The sequence below is a fragment of the Pyricularia pennisetigena genome, chromosome 6 (genome assembly GCF_004337985.1).
Source record: "Pyricularia pennisetigena strain Br36 chromosome 6, whole genome shotgun sequence".
Taxonomy (NCBI): domain Eukaryota; kingdom Fungi; phylum Ascomycota; class Sordariomycetes; order Magnaporthales; family Pyriculariaceae; genus Pyricularia; species Pyricularia pennisetigena.
Window position 1 is genome coordinate 6,465,035 of NC_043744.1, and position 15,837 is coordinate 6,480,871.

The 15,837-nt window shown below is 50.7% G+C and overlaps 6 protein-coding genes across 6 annotated transcripts; 4 read left to right on the plus strand and 2 right to left on the minus strand.

Annotated features, from left to right (window-relative positions):
- Window positions 1–710: 710 nt before the first annotated feature.
- PpBr36_05564 (uncharacterized protein) lies at window positions 711–1,469 on the minus strand (the record flags this gene model as incomplete). The annotated part of the gene is made up of 1 exon (XM_029892718.1): window positions 711–1,469. The coding sequence occupies one exon, from the start codon at window positions 1,467–1,469 to the stop codon at window positions 711–713; it is 759 nt and encodes a 252-aa protein (XP_029750036.1).
- Window positions 1,470–2,299: 830 nt separating this feature from the next.
- Window positions 2,300–2,671, plus strand: PpBr36_05565 (uncharacterized protein; the record flags this gene model as incomplete). The annotated part of the gene is made up of 1 exon (XM_029892719.1): window positions 2,300–2,671. The coding sequence occupies one exon, from the start codon at window positions 2,300–2,302 to the stop codon at window positions 2,669–2,671; it is 372 nt and encodes a 123-aa protein (XP_029750037.1).
- Window positions 2,672–3,087: 416 nt separating this feature from the next.
- Window positions 3,088–5,647, plus strand: PpBr36_05566 (uncharacterized protein; the record flags this gene model as incomplete). The annotated part of the gene is made up of 2 exons (XM_029892720.1): window positions 3,088–3,132; window positions 4,472–5,647. 2 exons carry the CDS (start codon window positions 3,088–3,090, stop codon window positions 5,645–5,647), a joined length of 1,221 nt encoding a protein of 406 aa, XP_029750034.1.
- Window positions 5,648–6,032: 385 nt separating this feature from the next.
- Window positions 6,033–7,938, minus strand: PpBr36_05567 (uncharacterized protein; the record flags this gene model as incomplete). The annotated part of the gene is made up of 4 exons (XM_029892721.1): window positions 6,033–6,417; window positions 6,517–7,060; window positions 7,203–7,599; window positions 7,675–7,938. The coding sequence occupies 4 exons, from the start codon at window positions 7,936–7,938 to the stop codon at window positions 6,033–6,035; spliced, it is 1,590 nt and encodes a 529-aa protein (XP_029750035.1).
- A 1,427-nt stretch (window positions 7,939–9,365) lies between these two features.
- On the plus strand, window positions 9,366–11,683 carry PpBr36_05568 (uncharacterized protein; the record flags this gene model as incomplete). Its single annotated transcript, XM_029892722.1, has 4 exons — window positions 9,366–9,589; window positions 9,686–10,115; window positions 10,184–10,445; window positions 11,208–11,683. 4 exons carry the CDS (start codon window positions 9,366–9,368, stop codon window positions 11,681–11,683), a joined length of 1,392 nt encoding a protein of 463 aa, XP_029750038.1.
- Window positions 11,684–14,348: 2,665 nt separating this feature from the next.
- On the plus strand, window positions 14,349–15,452 carry PpBr36_05569 (uncharacterized protein; the record flags this gene model as incomplete). The annotated part of the gene is made up of 1 exon (XM_029892723.1): window positions 14,349–15,452. One exon carries the CDS (start codon window positions 14,349–14,351, stop codon window positions 15,450–15,452), a length of 1,104 nt encoding a protein of 367 aa, XP_029750039.1.
- Window positions 15,453–15,837: the final 385 nt, after the last annotated feature.

Below are 15,837 nucleotides of genomic sequence, written 5' to 3' on the forward strand. Positions count from 1 at the left end.
AACCCCATTCGCTGATTTTAAATCGCAATTCCTGCCACACACAAAATATAATAGAAAGTCCGACAGCCCTAACAGCCCCATTTCGGCACTATCTATTGTGGCTTATATACAGATAAAAGTGGACCCATTACATGCTAAATAACGCATATAATTAACATTACGTATTACGATTTTCGCAATTAACCTCGTTTTCTGCCCCAAATAAGTTTTTTTAACCGTTCCCAAATTATATAGTATTAATTATACCCTTTCCCCGTTAATATAATAATGCGGAACCATTTGAAAATCGTTTTTCGCCGCTAATACCGGGTGGTAAAAAAGATGAGTCGGAAATAACCGAATCGCTTTGTGGCCGTTTGGGCGACCGGAAACGGGCAATTGAGTAAAATTCCAAAAATAGGGATTTACAACGCAATTCGCGGTTTTAATTTACATATAAATTTTGACCTTTTTCGTGGTTATGGTGTTTACGAACGTGAAATGAATTTTTATGAGTTATTTTGTTAGCAGATCTGCTAATGAATATGCTGGCCCACGGTTTTGTCGAAAATCATGGTTATGTAACCCCCTCTTTGAGGGGGCCCACAACGCACAGCCCCCAAGTACTAATTTATTTACCATTCCAGCCGGAGATAGCCTTTTTGCCACCTTATTCACGACTGATACGGATCTCGAATTTTTGTTCATGTTATCATATGACCCTTCGATTCCTAGTCTTGTAGGTCCCATCCAGCTGGAGGGATGGCCATATGACGGCCTTTCCCGTTGAACCATTTGGATTGCGATTCGAAAACGCGCGCGACAACGGCTCGTCGCACTCTTTCCTTCCAGGCGTCTGTGAGCGTCGAATCGTACCTGACCCACAGCTTTGGTAGGAACTGCACGTCTTGCGAGCAGTAATGGCGAATCTCGTCGGGCAGTGGCCTGATGTTGAAAACGGCATAGGATCCACCATGTTCCGGGGCAAAGAGAGCCTTGCCTTGGTTTTTGTTCTTGATCCACAGGGACAGTTCACTGGGCTCAAGACCGGCATCGAGCTCGATGCACTTGGCGAGGCCTGAGAGGAATCTTCGCCCCAACCGATCACGCGAGGCGATCTCCATCAACTGCAGATCCTCCACGCCTTGAAGGCCAACTTGGAAATGTGCAAAGAGAGCATCGGAGTCGTTTCGTACGTCGAAAAAGACTTTGGGTATTGACGGGGACTCGAGGATTTGCTTTAGCGTCTGGCCTGTAGATCCGCAAGACTTTGTGGTGAAGGTATCGGAGCCCAGGGTGTGGACGTCGATGAGGTACACATGGTCGAGAGGAGCAGCATAGATTTGCAGGATTGATATGGTTCCCATGCGGCTGAGGTTGATTCCCTCGAGATCTACGTATAGAGATGGTGGCTTGGTAGAGAGCGGTAGCAGCGAGTCCAGGACGTCAGCCAGCCGTTTTGTTGTATCGACTAGCTCCACTCGAGACATGTCTGGCGAATATTGTTGCGTGCGTCAAATGATGGCTGTCGTTCTGGGATTTGGAGAGAAATATTTTGTCGATTGATTTAAACTTTTTAAAGAAGCTAGACGAAACCAAACTACAGCAAAGCTTATAAGGGAGGGGGAGGTAAGTGGACATATATATATATATATATATATTTCCCAAATAGGTAGGTGGCGTGTTAAAAAGCTCGGGTCATGCATGAATTGATGGCACCAATTACAGTAAACTCGCGACTAGCTGTCGCGACTAAAAACGCCCGCGCCGCTTGAAATAGCTTTCCTCGCCTCCTTCAGCTACCCTCTCGGGCCTCTCCCCAGCCAACACGGCGGCTTCCGTGTATCCCATCCACTCAAAAGCCGTCTCGCCATCAGCAAAACCAGAAGATACGGTACCACTACATTGAAACCAATAATCCTTCAGCCTAAACCCAGAAACCCCTGCAAGGGGCAACTTCATTGCCTGCCTGTCAATGGCCTTCTACCACGTGTACAAATATTATGTGTCAGGCTGTTAATTAAGCTTGCCAATCTATCTTGCTTTGTTCTTTTTTGAGCTTCTTGGCTTCTTCTCTTCAACCCAGACACTGAATATCCGGTTCCGGTTCTCGCCCCTTCTTTTTGTTCAATCAAGCCCCCGGCTCGTCTTCCCAGACGTCCGTTCGCTTCTTATTCCAAATAAATAAACACCAGCCAAGGGAAAACCCTGGCCTGCATCACAGGCAAACCAAAGCGATGGTTCCGCAAATCGAACCCCCTTCTCTCCCAGCTTTTTTCTTTTCTCCCTGTCCGTCCTCGCCGCAACAGCTGCAACCATCATGGCCTCTGACGATGCTGCCGCCGCCCGCGCAGAGGTCATGAAGCAGCTCGATGCGCCCGGCAAGCCTGACGTCGTCCTCGTCAGTCACTCGTACGGCGGCATCGTCATCTCCAATGCCGTCAAGGGCCTGTCGGTGGCTGACCGCAAGGCTGCCGGCAGGAACAACGGCTTCAACGTCGTCTACATCCACGCCGAGCTGGACAAGGCCATCGTGCTCCCCGTGCAGCAAGTCATGGCCAGCGCTTTCCCCGCCGGCTCGTACGTCGCCACCCTCAACACCAGCCATTCGCCTTTCCTGTCGCAGCCCAAGAACACGGCCGACAAGATCCACGAGGCTGTTGTGCACTTTGTCAAGAAGAAGACTGCGTAGAGAGGTTGTGTGTGTGTGGTGCTCAGCTTGTGTAATGTCTTCTGACGCTGTTCCCCTTGGTCATGTTTGTTTGAATTTTTATTATTTCTTCTTTTTCTTAATGCTTTTTCTTAATGCTTTTTTTAGCAGTACATTTGCGTCATCAATGACTGAAATTTGCTGCCCGAGGATATATTAGGCGGAATAGGCATAAACGGAACGACAGACAACAAAGCATGTGTATCACCTCGGGTTAATTAGTATTTGGCTCTCACTGCGCTGTACTGCACCGCCTTTTTGGACAAAAGAAAAGGGTGGAGTGTTTGTTCGCTAGCCTGCACCGTGGGCGCTATTTGAAACGCGGAGGCGGCCTGAAGTCTCACGCTTTGATCGGAGCTTCAAAGATATTTAATGTCAAGTTTTGCATTTCCTACTCCATGGCCGCAATAGAGTGCTTTTCTTTTGGTATTCCAGCAGCTGAGGTTCTCATTTGAAAGGATGTACACATTAAACAGCAAACTAGACAGACTTTGAATCTGACTGATTTCAAGGTGCTATGTCATTCAGTCGGCTCTAGAATGCAGGCTGGTTGGTTCAGGTCCAGCGAAGGCTGACTTGGAAAGGTTCAACCACATCATTTCATGCGGGTTTATCAGCTAATCTCTCCAATCTTGGGTCTGGTTTCCAGACTTTTCTTTCTGCTGATCTTGGACACTTTCGGACAACACACCATGTGCTCAATATGGTAGTCGGTATCAAGCATAAACCAATGAGATATTTGTACCATGCAAACCGGCCAGAATTCACAGAATTTTAAACTGACATGGAAAACCCTCTTCTGCTAACTGCTCTTGACTTGCTGCACAATCATGCCCTCGGAGTTCTTTTATTGCTGACCGACATGATTTGGAGACAAATGAAAAATTTGAAATTTCAACTAATATTTGCCCGGCTATATTCATGACTCGACGTCTGTACGAGGTCGGGCAGCCCGACCATGTTGTGAACTTCAGGGAATATGAATCTCACCTCTAATAGTGCTGCTTTTAAAGGCGCATTGCCTTGACTAGAGCATATCCTTCGTAGATATTTACCTAGATTCCAGGTAGATGCTTACTTGGATCCGTGTGCACTTGTAATGGTAAGTTGAAGCGAATATATGTCTGCACCAAACCCCATTACATCATCGTGTTCTAACAAATAGACCAAAAAAACAGCGTCTGTGACTTGTGCCGGCTCTGAAAGAAAAAAAAAAAAAAAAAAAGAAAAAACGAGTTGGGCAAAGCCATTCCAATGACAAAATTCTTCCCTTCGGTTTTCTCTCTTTTAAAAAAAAAAAAAAAAAAAAAAAAAAAAAAAATTGAAATCTCGGACACTCCGACCTTTGCTCTTTTGGAATTGTAGTCAACAAACCAGGTATCCCATAGTCGGCGCTTGCGCGGGCACAACGAAATAGTCGAGTCAAGCTTTGCAGGTGTAATTAAACGCCCACGAGAGCCGCGCTATTAATAGCATTTGATCTTGTTATGTTTAGAAGTATACTATTTTGGAACAACGGGATCTTGCGAGATGACAATGCGCAGTGTCATACTCGAAGGCGATACCGACGACTAATATAATTTTTTTTCATTTGTTTTGTTTTTCTTTTTTTTTTCCCCTTGCAAGCGCCCTCAGCATCAAAGTATAGAAGACACGTATCCTGCCTTCGACGATGGTGCATAATTCTCCTCTTCTCCTCATCCGGCTTTGGGCCTGTCAATCCTTTCTTTTTGCATTGGTCTTTATTTCTTCCTTCTCTTTTACTCTTTTTCACTTTTACAGCAAGCTACAATGCGTTTTCTCAACTTAGCCGCGGTCCTCGCAGTCGCAGCCTCGGGTGCCCAGGCCCTGGCAGTTGCCCGCGATGGCCTAGACAGCCGAGAGGTCCACATCAACTCCCGCCGCGATGCAGCCAATCTCAAGCTCATGGCTCGCACGAACGACGGAGAGGAGGCTTTCGGCCTCCCAACCCCCGTCCCGCCTGTACAGACGGGTGGCGGCTCGGCTGCACCGGCCAGTCGCAGGGAGAAGTTCCGCGCAACGATTGCTGATCACAAGCGAAAATTGGCCACCAAGTGGCCCGACCAATACAACCGATGCAAATGTATCGCGGACAGCGTGGGCAAGGCTCTCGACCAGTGCAAGTGCGCCGCACAGGAATTTATTGAAAAGCACTCGCAAAAGCCGAATGCCGCCGCCGCCGCCGCGGGCGACGCAGGTGCAAGCGCAGAACCGAAGCCCAAGTTATTGGACCAGTGCAAAACCTACTTCAATCATTATGGCCAAGTTGCAAAGGACCAGGCGTGCAAGCTGAAGGATATGGCCCTCGAGAGACTCCCTGGGCGGCGCAAGCCCACCGAACAAGGTTCTTCTGTCATACACTCAACCCCCATTGTAAACACCCAGGCGACCCGCGTACAAAAGCGAGAGCCCTCCGATGGAACCAAGGCACCCGGGGAGGCCGTGAAGCCGATTCCAAGGACCAAAAACAGCTCAAACCTGGTCAAGTACTTTGAGGACGGATGCAATGCCGTCGCGCAAAAGCTGACACAGGGCGGGTGTGCCTTGGGTGCTACTGGCAACGCTCACTCATACCAGCGACTCCCGAAAGATGCCCCCCTCATGCCATCCAACAGCCCATCGGGCTCACCAGCCAACAGCCCATCGGGCTCACCAGCCAACAGCCCACCGGGCTCACCAACCCACCGTTATCAGTCGCTGCCGCAGGAGGACCCTGACTCGCCGAGGAAGCATTCCAAGAGGTCCAACCATGGCGCTTACGCCGCCCAACCCGCCCAGTTGCCGGATCCTGCAAAGCGTCCCGGATATGACAGTGCCTCAAACGCTCACAAGAAAATGTTTCGAGATATGACGACCACTGCCAAGGGCCTCCTGCGCAAAATGTGGCCCAACAAGGCGCCGCACGGCCAGACGCAGCCGCCCCGATCTACAGCATGAATGCAGCTTCCAATTACGGCTTTGAATTAGACGATACGAACTCATATAGCTGCATATTCACTCTTGGGCGAGGGACGAATCGCAAGCCAGAAAATCCGAAGCAGCATCTTTTTTTAAAAGATGGGACTCGATTGAGTTGGCCGCATTGGTTTAGAGGTTTAAACGCTATCTATTAATATATATGATTCACACTGTAACATGTTAAATGCTTTTTTTCTTGGATTATAAACATTTGATTGACCAAGTCCTATTTATGCAGCTCAGAAGCCTCAGATGTTAACATTGCATGCAGTATCACTCGGGTGATTCGTATAAACAAGTTTCCAAACCCCACAGACACACACGCACACACACACAGCTAATCTACCCCATTCATCAGAACAAGCTAATAAACGTATGTAAAATTGGGATTCTCTCCATCAGTCAGATCCGTAAAAGCCGTCTGATCCTCCCCGGCCAGCAACCCGCCACCCTCGGCCCTCAGCCTCTCCCTCTGGCGCTCCTTCTTCTTGTTCTCCCAGATGAAGGCGTAGCGAAACACAAAAAACAGAGCCAGCTCGGCGCAGTTGGCCACCAGCAGGCTGCCGATGCCGAGCGGGTACTTGGGTGCCTGGTCGGAGCGGTAGAAGAAGGGGCCGGCGATGTTGCCAACGCAGGCGCCAAACCAGATCATGCCCGACACGATCATCTTCTTGGATTGCCCGCCCGTGTTTGAGGTGATGAGGGACAGGGATATGACAAACGAGGCTTGGTAGGAGCCGGTGAGGTAACTGGTATTTTTTTTTTTTTTTTTTTTTTCGGTGTGGGTAGTAGTAGTTAGCTGAGAACCATTTCTTCCGAGACCTGGGACACAAGACGACACAACTCACAAGCACACCAAACGCCCAACATAGGCATCAGCAGGCGCTAGCAGGAACCCAAGCGCGCCTGCAATGGTCGGGACCATGAACAAGGCACAGACCAGAGTGCGGCAGTTGTTGGGCATGAACCTGTTGGCCAAGGCACCCAGCCCGATCCAAACGACCACCAGCACGCCCTGCGGGATGCCCAAGAGCGCCGTCTGGAACGTGTCGAAGCCCAGCCCCTGGATGACCAGCGTCGAGAAGTTGGATATGCCGCCGTTTGGTATGTTTGCCAGGAACCCGAGCAGCGTGAACAGCCAAGTCTTGTAGTCGAGGTACGCCTCGCGGATCTGGGCCCAGTTGATGCGGCGCTGCTCGATGCCCGTCTGATTGCGCCGCATGCGCGCGATCATGAGGAGCTTCTCGTCGTGGCTGAAGCCCCATATTGTGCGCGGGGAGTTGGGCAGCAGGAACAGGAGCACCACGGCCCAGGCGGAGCAAAATGCTCCGACCACGATGAACTCGTACCGCCACGACGAGAGGGAGCCTTTGATGTGGCCGATGCCGTAGCCTTTTGAGAAATAGTTTTTAGGTTAGTGTGTGTGTGTGTGTGTGTGTGTGTGTGTGTGTGTGTGTGTGTGTGTGTGTATGGGCTGTAAGTATGGAGAATTATGGGTAAAATAGAAAAAAAAAAAAAAAAGATTCGGACAAACCGATCAGTCCCCCACCCGCAACACCAATCCCATTCCACGCATACCACGCCGAAATTCGGCTAGGCTGCTCGGCGCGGGTGTAAAACATGGACGTGATCAACATAAAGGCCGGGTCGGCGATGGCCTCGAATGCGCCCGACAGAATTCGCAAAGCCAATAGCCCCGCGAAATTGAAGGCCGCCGCCTGAGCCATGAGAAGAGCCCCCCACATGAAGATGTTAAAGGCAAGGTAGTAGGCCGGCGGGCTTCGCTGCATGATGAGGTTGGACGGGATGGCCCAGATCAGCCAGCCAAAGTAGAAGCTCGAGGACAACCAGGCGTACTCCTCCCCTTTGAGTCCGAGGCCCTCCTTCAGGCCAAAGATTGCAGCGTACGAAAGGGTCGTCTTGTCGACGTACTTTTTTTCCATGAGAGGTTGGTTAGTCTTGGTAGGCAAGCCAAAATCTTCTAGAATGCCGGCTTTGTTTCATACGTAGAAAAAGTAGCAGACGCCCAGCAGCGGCAGAATGTGCATGTCCAGCTTTCGCACAAGGCGCTTTTCGTCTGCCTGGTCGATAGACTCGTCGTTGGGATACCGCATCAGTGCTTGCATGTAGATCTCTGGATGCGCCTGGTTGACAAGTTGGGGCGGAAGCTGCGCCTTGAGATTGTCGCCGTCATTCTCGGCATGCTGGGCTGTATCGGCCTTTGCAACGTCCTCTGGGGAAGAGGGCACTGGTGGTATTTGGTCTGTCATGTATTTTCTTTTCTGCACCGACATCAATGTGTTGTGCAAGCTGAATCTTGTTGTGGCATTTGATGGATTTGTGATCTTTTTTTTTTTTTTTCTGGTTTTAAATGAAAGCGGCTGACAGCTATGGTCGTAATGTGACATGACTGGTGCTGTAAAATGGAGTCGGTTCCGTTATCGCCCAAGACCACGGATCTCTCAACAAGGGGTTGATAGGCTAGGCAGATAAATTGCTTCCCCACGGGGAATCAAGGTGAGGAGATCATGGGTCCGACCCACCGATTGTCGGCATTAAATAGGCAAAATCGGGCAGTGCTCCGGCCGGAAAGCCGCACCAACTAGACACCCCTCGACACAAGGAACTTTGATCGATTATTTCCTCTTTAAATCCTATGTATGGCATCGGTTACGGCACAAAGTTCTGGGTATGTCGTCCAAGTAGGCATTTAATTGGGCCTGCCTCAGTAGTACCTTGCATGTTCATATTTCGTATTGTTCGTTATTATGTGGTAGCACAAAGGCACAAATGATGTGCACACATCTGTTCGGAGATTATCCCGACAGGGCTATGGACGTCTTGTGTCCTGAACAACTCACGTGATATTGACAATTAATTTCAAGTACCCACCTACCTACCTACCGACCTACTTACCTGTTCGTATTTAGACAATAAATTAACGTGTCTGTCATTCTTCCACATGTTAGCATGTCGGGGACATTCAAGTTCTCCCACCTAATTTGCCACCGTCATGCTACAGTTGGCTAACTGTTCCTGAGTTTTACTAACAACTTGTTGGTTGTTGCGAGGTGATGAAAATATAATGAAGCGGTAACAACAACTCCCAACTATAAATGGTTGCCAGGCAAGGGATCATGTACCCAATAGAAGTATCAATATAGATGCAGGCAAAGCACTATCAGATGCACATCAAAACTCAAAAATTGGAAAGCAGAATATGAACCTTGCCCCGTATTGGGAATCGCCTCACGGCCAAACCAAGAGCATTTCAAAGTAGCAGGTTCCCTCAATGTGGAAGCAATCCCAGACTTGATATTCAGCAAACAGGATTTCAAGCAGCGGAAGCCAGCGGCAGGCTCGTATCACCTATCAGTACATACCTGCACCTAGCTGTCGGGCTAGAATCCTATGCATTACGTATCATGCATCAAGATAACTCTAATTGTGAAAAAAAAAAAAAAAAAAAAAAAAAAAAAAAAAGAATCAACAACATACTGTTCGGGCAACCGCAACCTTGACGGCATGCTCCAACATTTTAAATACCGGGAGGTTTTTCTCTTCCACATTTTTTCTCTTTCAGATTTCTTTCCTTCCTTTCCATCCTTTTCTCTTCTGACACCTTCAGCACATTGTCATTCGACTTGCCAGCTAAAGCAGGTTTTTAGTGATTCAGAAACAGTCGACAAGACTCGAAATGAAAGGTTTTTGGAGAGTAGTTTTGGCTGCCGGCCTCGCCTTTGGCCTGCCGCAACCACCCCTACCCACTGCTGGTACCGGATTCATCGGAACATACCAGTGTGCCCAGGACAACTGCCTCCGTGCCGTGCTTGCAACCAACGTCAACCCCAGGGAGCAGGCTAGACGAAAGAGGGAATGTAGCGCGCTACTCAAGACTACTGTGCTTGGCACTCCAACGTCGTGAGTAAAGATGGAAAGATACTGACCAATCAACAAACACATCAGGCATATGCTCCCCTTGGCTAACAAACTGTGCTCTCGGTACTCCCATCAAAGAGTTGTCACTCAAACATGCCGAGCTACGACTTACACCGAGACTGTCCAAGTCACCGTCTACCAGCCCACGGCAACCAGTGTCAGGCTTGAGGATGCCACCACTGCTAGAAGCAACTCTTCTCAGATTGTGTGGCATAATACTTTGTCCGCCTTGGAAATGGCAACCCTGACCAAGCCCACCCCTGCACTGACGACAAATGTCCAATACAAGCGCGACGCGGATGCGTACTGCTCACGGTGCCTAGAAGAAAACCAGCGAGCACGTAGCAGCGGCCATCTCGACAAGCGTCAGCTCTTGCCCGGTTGCACGTTCTGCTCTACACAGTCGACTTTTATAGTGACGCAGACAAGCACACAGACAATCACTCAGAGCGCACCAGGGCCGAGCGTGACGGTCATTCCGCCCTCAAGCACGGCACAGAGCACTGGGGTAAGCTGGCTTTTGGTTCACAGTTTCAGTAGACATGCTGATATTCTAACTACGAGAACTTACATCAGATCCCTTCTGTCACCATTACAACAACATTTACCACCACTCAGTCGGACCTGACAGAAACACACACTAGCACCGTGGTGCCTCCATCACCGGATGTGCCTATTCCGGCGCCTTCAATCCCGGCCCCACTGCCTACGGCTCCAATCCCGACACCGTCGGCCCCGAACCAGGTGCCCACGATCGTCCCGGTGCCCACTGAGCCGATCCCTATTCCAACCTTGCCTACTCCAGTGCCCCCGTCGATCCCAGCACCTACAATTCCCGGTCTGGTCCCGGTACCGACTTTACCCATTCCAATACCATCAATTCCTATCCCGGTCCCGACTCTGCCAATCCCGACTGTTCCTGTCCCCATACCTAACATCCCAATTCCACTACCCACTATACCGGTTCCGATACCAACACTTCCCATCCCATTGCCGACTATACCAATACCGACAATCCCAATCCCTATTCCTACTATTCCTACCATTCCAATTCCAAAAATCCCAATCCCCATCCCTAGTATTCCACTGCCTTCAATCCCAATCCCTATCCCTACTATCCCTACTATTCCACTGCCTTCAATCCCAATCCCCATCCCTAGTATTCCAGTGCCAACGATACCGATTCCCATTCCCACTATTCCAATTCCCATTCCCACTATTCCAGTACCAACTGTACCAATTCCAATACCGACAATCCCAATCCCCATCCCTAGTATTCCAGTCCCAACAATCCCTGTGCCAATTCCTACTATCCCGGTGCCAACGATACCAATCCCAATCCCATTGCCGACGGTACCTATACCGACAATCCCAATTCCCATCCCTACCATCCCAGTGCCGACAATCCCAGTTCCTGTCCCTACCACATCTACACCCATTATACCGATACCAACCCAAACTAGCAGTGAGACATCCACAGTACACGAGACAACAACCCAAACTGTGATTCCAGGTAAGTTTTGTTCCTAGTGCCCGCTGGTTCTTCGTGCACATCAATAACTTGGATTTGAGAAACAAAACTGACTTGCCACGCTACAAGGCCCTTCGGACTCCCCGACAACCCCTATTCCCAGCTCTCCGACCGTTACTCGGACCGTAACGGCTACACAGACGAGCAGCACTCAGACTCCTCCAGTTCCGACCATCACTCCGCCAGTGCCGACAATCACTCCACCGGCGCCGACACCGCAGCCTCCCCCGCCCCCTCCGACCAACACGCCGACACCGCAGCCCACGCCGCCGCCAACCGACGAGGGCAACGAGTTCGCCCTGCTGGCGATCCCAGGCTACGCGACTGGGCTCTGCGCCAAACCCGAGGACTACGTGTCGGCGTGCGAGTGCTACGGCGTGCGGCCGCAGGTGTCGACCAGGCCGCCGGTGCAGGCTGTAAGCACCCACTGGGTATACAACACCGTTACCACCACCGCCACCGTCACGATGCCGGGGACGCCCTGTCGGCGAAAGAGGGAGGTTTGCGCCCCCTTTGCTACTGAGGCGGTTGCGTCGTTGAAATGATGCAGAGGGACAGTGAAAGGGAGGAGCACTGACGGAGAAAACAAAAGAGGATAATCACTAAGGAGATTGAACGGAAAGGTCAATCCACTGGTCATCATCATCATCCCGAAGGCGGATCGTGTCTTGGGAATGTTCCGGATCTTCGTTTTGCGACGTTTGCTCAACCATCTCCCGGGGACTAGTTTAAACTAAAAAGTTTTAGTTGTCCGCACGCCCCTTAATTTTTGCTCTTCGCATTAGGGCAGAAAGAAAGAATCTACTTCCGACTTGCACATCGATCGTTGTCATGTACGACGCCACTCCATGCTTTGGAAATGTTTTAATTGGTGGCCTGTAAGGCTGATTCACATCAAAAGAGTAAGCTGCGTTCATTTGTTTTCACGGGAGGGCGGCTCATGCTCCCCAGACACGCTGCATCATGTGGCTTGAAGTGGGCCCCGCTGGCAAAATGGAGAAGCTTGATGAGGCTGCAGACTCGCTTTGTTTGGCACCCCCCCTTGGACCACCAGCTTTTGCTGCAGCCGATGGATGAAAAAAGCACCTTTTCTCTTCTGGACTTTAGGTGCTTCGTCCGCGTCAACGTGACCACGGGATGACGCCCCCTTGACATCATTGGTCGGGCCCGTCGACCGAAAACCAACATTACAAAAAAAAAAAAAAAAAAAGAAAAAAAAAAACCGGGCAACAGCGTAAGCATAAGGCACAGCATTGTACAGTACGTGATAGCAGAACTTAAATCAGGAAGCTGTCGTTGTGATAACACTGAGCAAAACACATGTGTGCTCATAAAAAGAAAATCTAAAAATATTGTGATTTAGTCTAATGTTAAAAATCAGCTCACAATTTCCGCCGGTTTGCTGCCCTAGTTGCCGAAATGTTGCTGGACTGGCGTGCCTTCCTACTGCGACCGAGCCGGATGAATTACCGGATCGTTTCAGCTGGCACTTTAGCGGGAACACGATTTTAATTCGTGCTGCGAGGCCCTTCGACTTTGACGCTGGACATAATTTTTTTTTTGTGGAATCGCAATTGGCCCAAGAACAAAAAGGGATTCGGCGGCCCTGGCACTCTTGGCCTAATCGGTGTTCCTGGCCTAAGCCGCCCTGCATGCACAAGCAGTGCGAATTTGAAAGAAAAATGCGGCTTTGGGACCGAACGGAAGCGGGGTGACGTGGTGGTGGGGCTGGCGACTGTTTGTTTATTGCTTGTGCTTTTATGCCTTTGAGGAATCTACCCGTCCTGCATTTGCTGCAAATTCAAGATTGTATTTACAATGATCATATTAGAGCAAGTCACTCTTCACTAATATACCACCTTGGGATGACATTTTACCAACGAGAGAACTAAAAGTCCCCAAATGAAGGCGACAACGGACGGTGGCTTGGCAAAACTTAGCCATCACGTGGACGCCAAAGCCCGTCCCTCACCTGGGCAGCCAGCAGGGATGGTCCTTGGTCAAGTAAAGGGTTGATCCGCTGACAAACAGTTCGAGTTCGGACGATGGCATCCATGGGATTTACATGTACCTCGCAGGTAATTAGGGTACGGACAAAAAACGGCGTGCACGGGTGAGATGCATGAATGAATGCACAGACATAGTGGCGTCTGCATTTCCACTGAAGAAAAAGTAATAAAAACAATGTCTAGAGACATGGATGACTACGATAGAAAGCGACAGTCATCGACCAACAAGATCGAATTTGAAGCTGGAACCAAAAGGAATGAATTGACAAAGATGCCATACAAACCAATTCGTGTTAGAGGACGCTTGAGAAAAAAATGTTACAGGGGTTTAACACAATACGGGGAGCGCGGTTAAAGTGGCTCCAGTTAGAAAGAGATGGAGGGAAAGAGAGGGCACAGGAAGCTAGTTGGTAGGCTTGGCTCTGCAATACCCGGCCGGACCCAAGTGGATTCCCCCACTGCTCACAAATCTCGTGCCTGTTCGTACTTGGTACTTGGTGCCGTGCTGTGCCCATCAAATCTCTCCAGCCCAGGGGGTCGCCCTCATTTCGATCCCTGAACGCTTCCTTTTCACGACCCCAGACCCAGACCCAGACAGACCCTTTTTCTCCTTTGTTCCTTTTACTAATCTTTTTGTTTTCCCACGTCTAACCAAAATACACGATTGGATTGACGTCCGAATGATTAGGAAAGAAAAGTAGCATCTTGTTTTCATTGTTGCTTGATTATCATCCTCCCGCTCATCCCTTTTATTTTATTTCTTTATTATTCTGAGCTGCATTCTTGTGTTTGTTGCTTCTGTGTTTTGCGTCACCGTTCAGTGGACACTTTCGGGTCGCGACATCCTCTCGTTAATACAACATACACAAGCCACCTCTCGCCGACGATAATCTGCAGCATTCCGTTCGATTCCTTTTCGACTGTTTGCCGCTCAGTCAGTCCACGAGGCATTACCAATCAGCAGGCGAAACCCTTTTGCCCGGTATTGTCGATCAAATCAACATCAATATTCAATCGTTTCGAAATCCGAGTACGACCAGGAGACCCACGATCCCTCCCATTCAACCATTTGAAACAAATTGGGCGATCTACCTGTCGCGCTAGGTCGCCCACAGCAACAAACGGACTCGACACCACCCACCGCAGACGTCGGGGCGCGAACGACAGACCATTCTCGACGACCACCCAACAGACAATCACGATGAGGTCGACACGGTTATTAGGGGCCGTTTTGCTGATGCTTGGCACGGCGGCAGCCCAGGCTCAGCCGACACCCACTGACGCTGCGACCACGACGTCCCAGCCGTCACAATCGCCTTCACAGACATCGACGACGAGTAGCAGAGGCAGCAGCCAAACTATGTCCCTGCCGCCCATCACCAGCGCAAGTATAGCACCAGGTGCGACGGGACTTCCGACCCTATCAAGGACCACGGACGCCGTTCCGACATATCCACCTCCGGCCGTGCCACCGACCTCGCAAGCGCCCTTCATGCAGCGCTCCAATCTGCCCCAAGGCACCGTTTTCATTGCCGTCGGAGCCATCCTGGGCGCATTCGGGCTGACGGTCCTCATGTGGCGCGCCGTCATAGCCTGCCTGCTTCACCGCGACGTCGAGCGAGCCGCCGCCGCCCAGCACATGGCCACCACCAACAAGGCTGCGGCCTTCCCTGCGCCGCCACCGCCCTTTTACAAGTCGTACAACGACAGCGGCTCGAACCCGAACCTCTTGTCCAGCAACACCGGTCTCAATAGTGCCGGCCCCGGCCCCGGCGCTCCCGGCCAGTTTTCCTCGGCGTCGCTGGGCAGGGGCGTCCGCCGCACGAACCGCGGGCCCACGCCCTCTGCTACGCCATCTGCTTCGAACCTCTTCTTCTCTCCGACGGCGGCGCCTGGTCAGGCCGGCAGTGGGAGCAACCGGGACAGCCGATTCCTTCCCTCGGGCTTCTACGCCGCGGGTGCGGGACAGTCGTCGCCTGGCGGGCCGCGCCACGAGCACAACATCTCGCTCTCCAACTTGCGGCCGGATAGCCGCGGGCACGCGCGCGCCGTTACACCGCCCGACGACTCGCCTCAGTTTGGACCATCGGGAAGCCCCTCGCACATGCCGCAGCCGCACCATCACCACCACCAGCAGAGGAACGTCAGTACTAGTACCATCAACCTCAACAACCCGGCTCAGGGGCGCACGCCAAGTGCTTACCTCGAGGACATGCTCGACGACCCAAATTCGCAGTTGCACTACCTCCCCGGTGGCGCCAGGGCATCGGGGCAGAACCAGCCGCTTAACGGTGGGAGGGCTTAAGCCTGATTTGCTTGGTTGATTCCGACTGTTCTAATATTGTTGTCTGTTTCTCGTCATGATCTCGGTTTATCCGGGGGCTGATTTCTCCTGGCCTTTCCCCTCCATAGTTTCTTTTATTAATCATATTCACGATTATATTCGAAAGATATTCGCATGGGTATACCACTTGGCCAATGCTCGTTCGGAATGTTTTGGGCGGTTTGATACCGACTGGAAAGCATTTGTTGAACATGGAGGGTCGTTGGATTTTATGCGTCTGATCCACGATCTGCCAAGCTTTAAATCGAGGATCCATCCTGCTCGTCTTCCTTTTCTCTCAGGCTTCTAGAAATAAGGTTCTGATCTCTACCAAATCATACCTGTCATTCCATTATTCATGAGACGA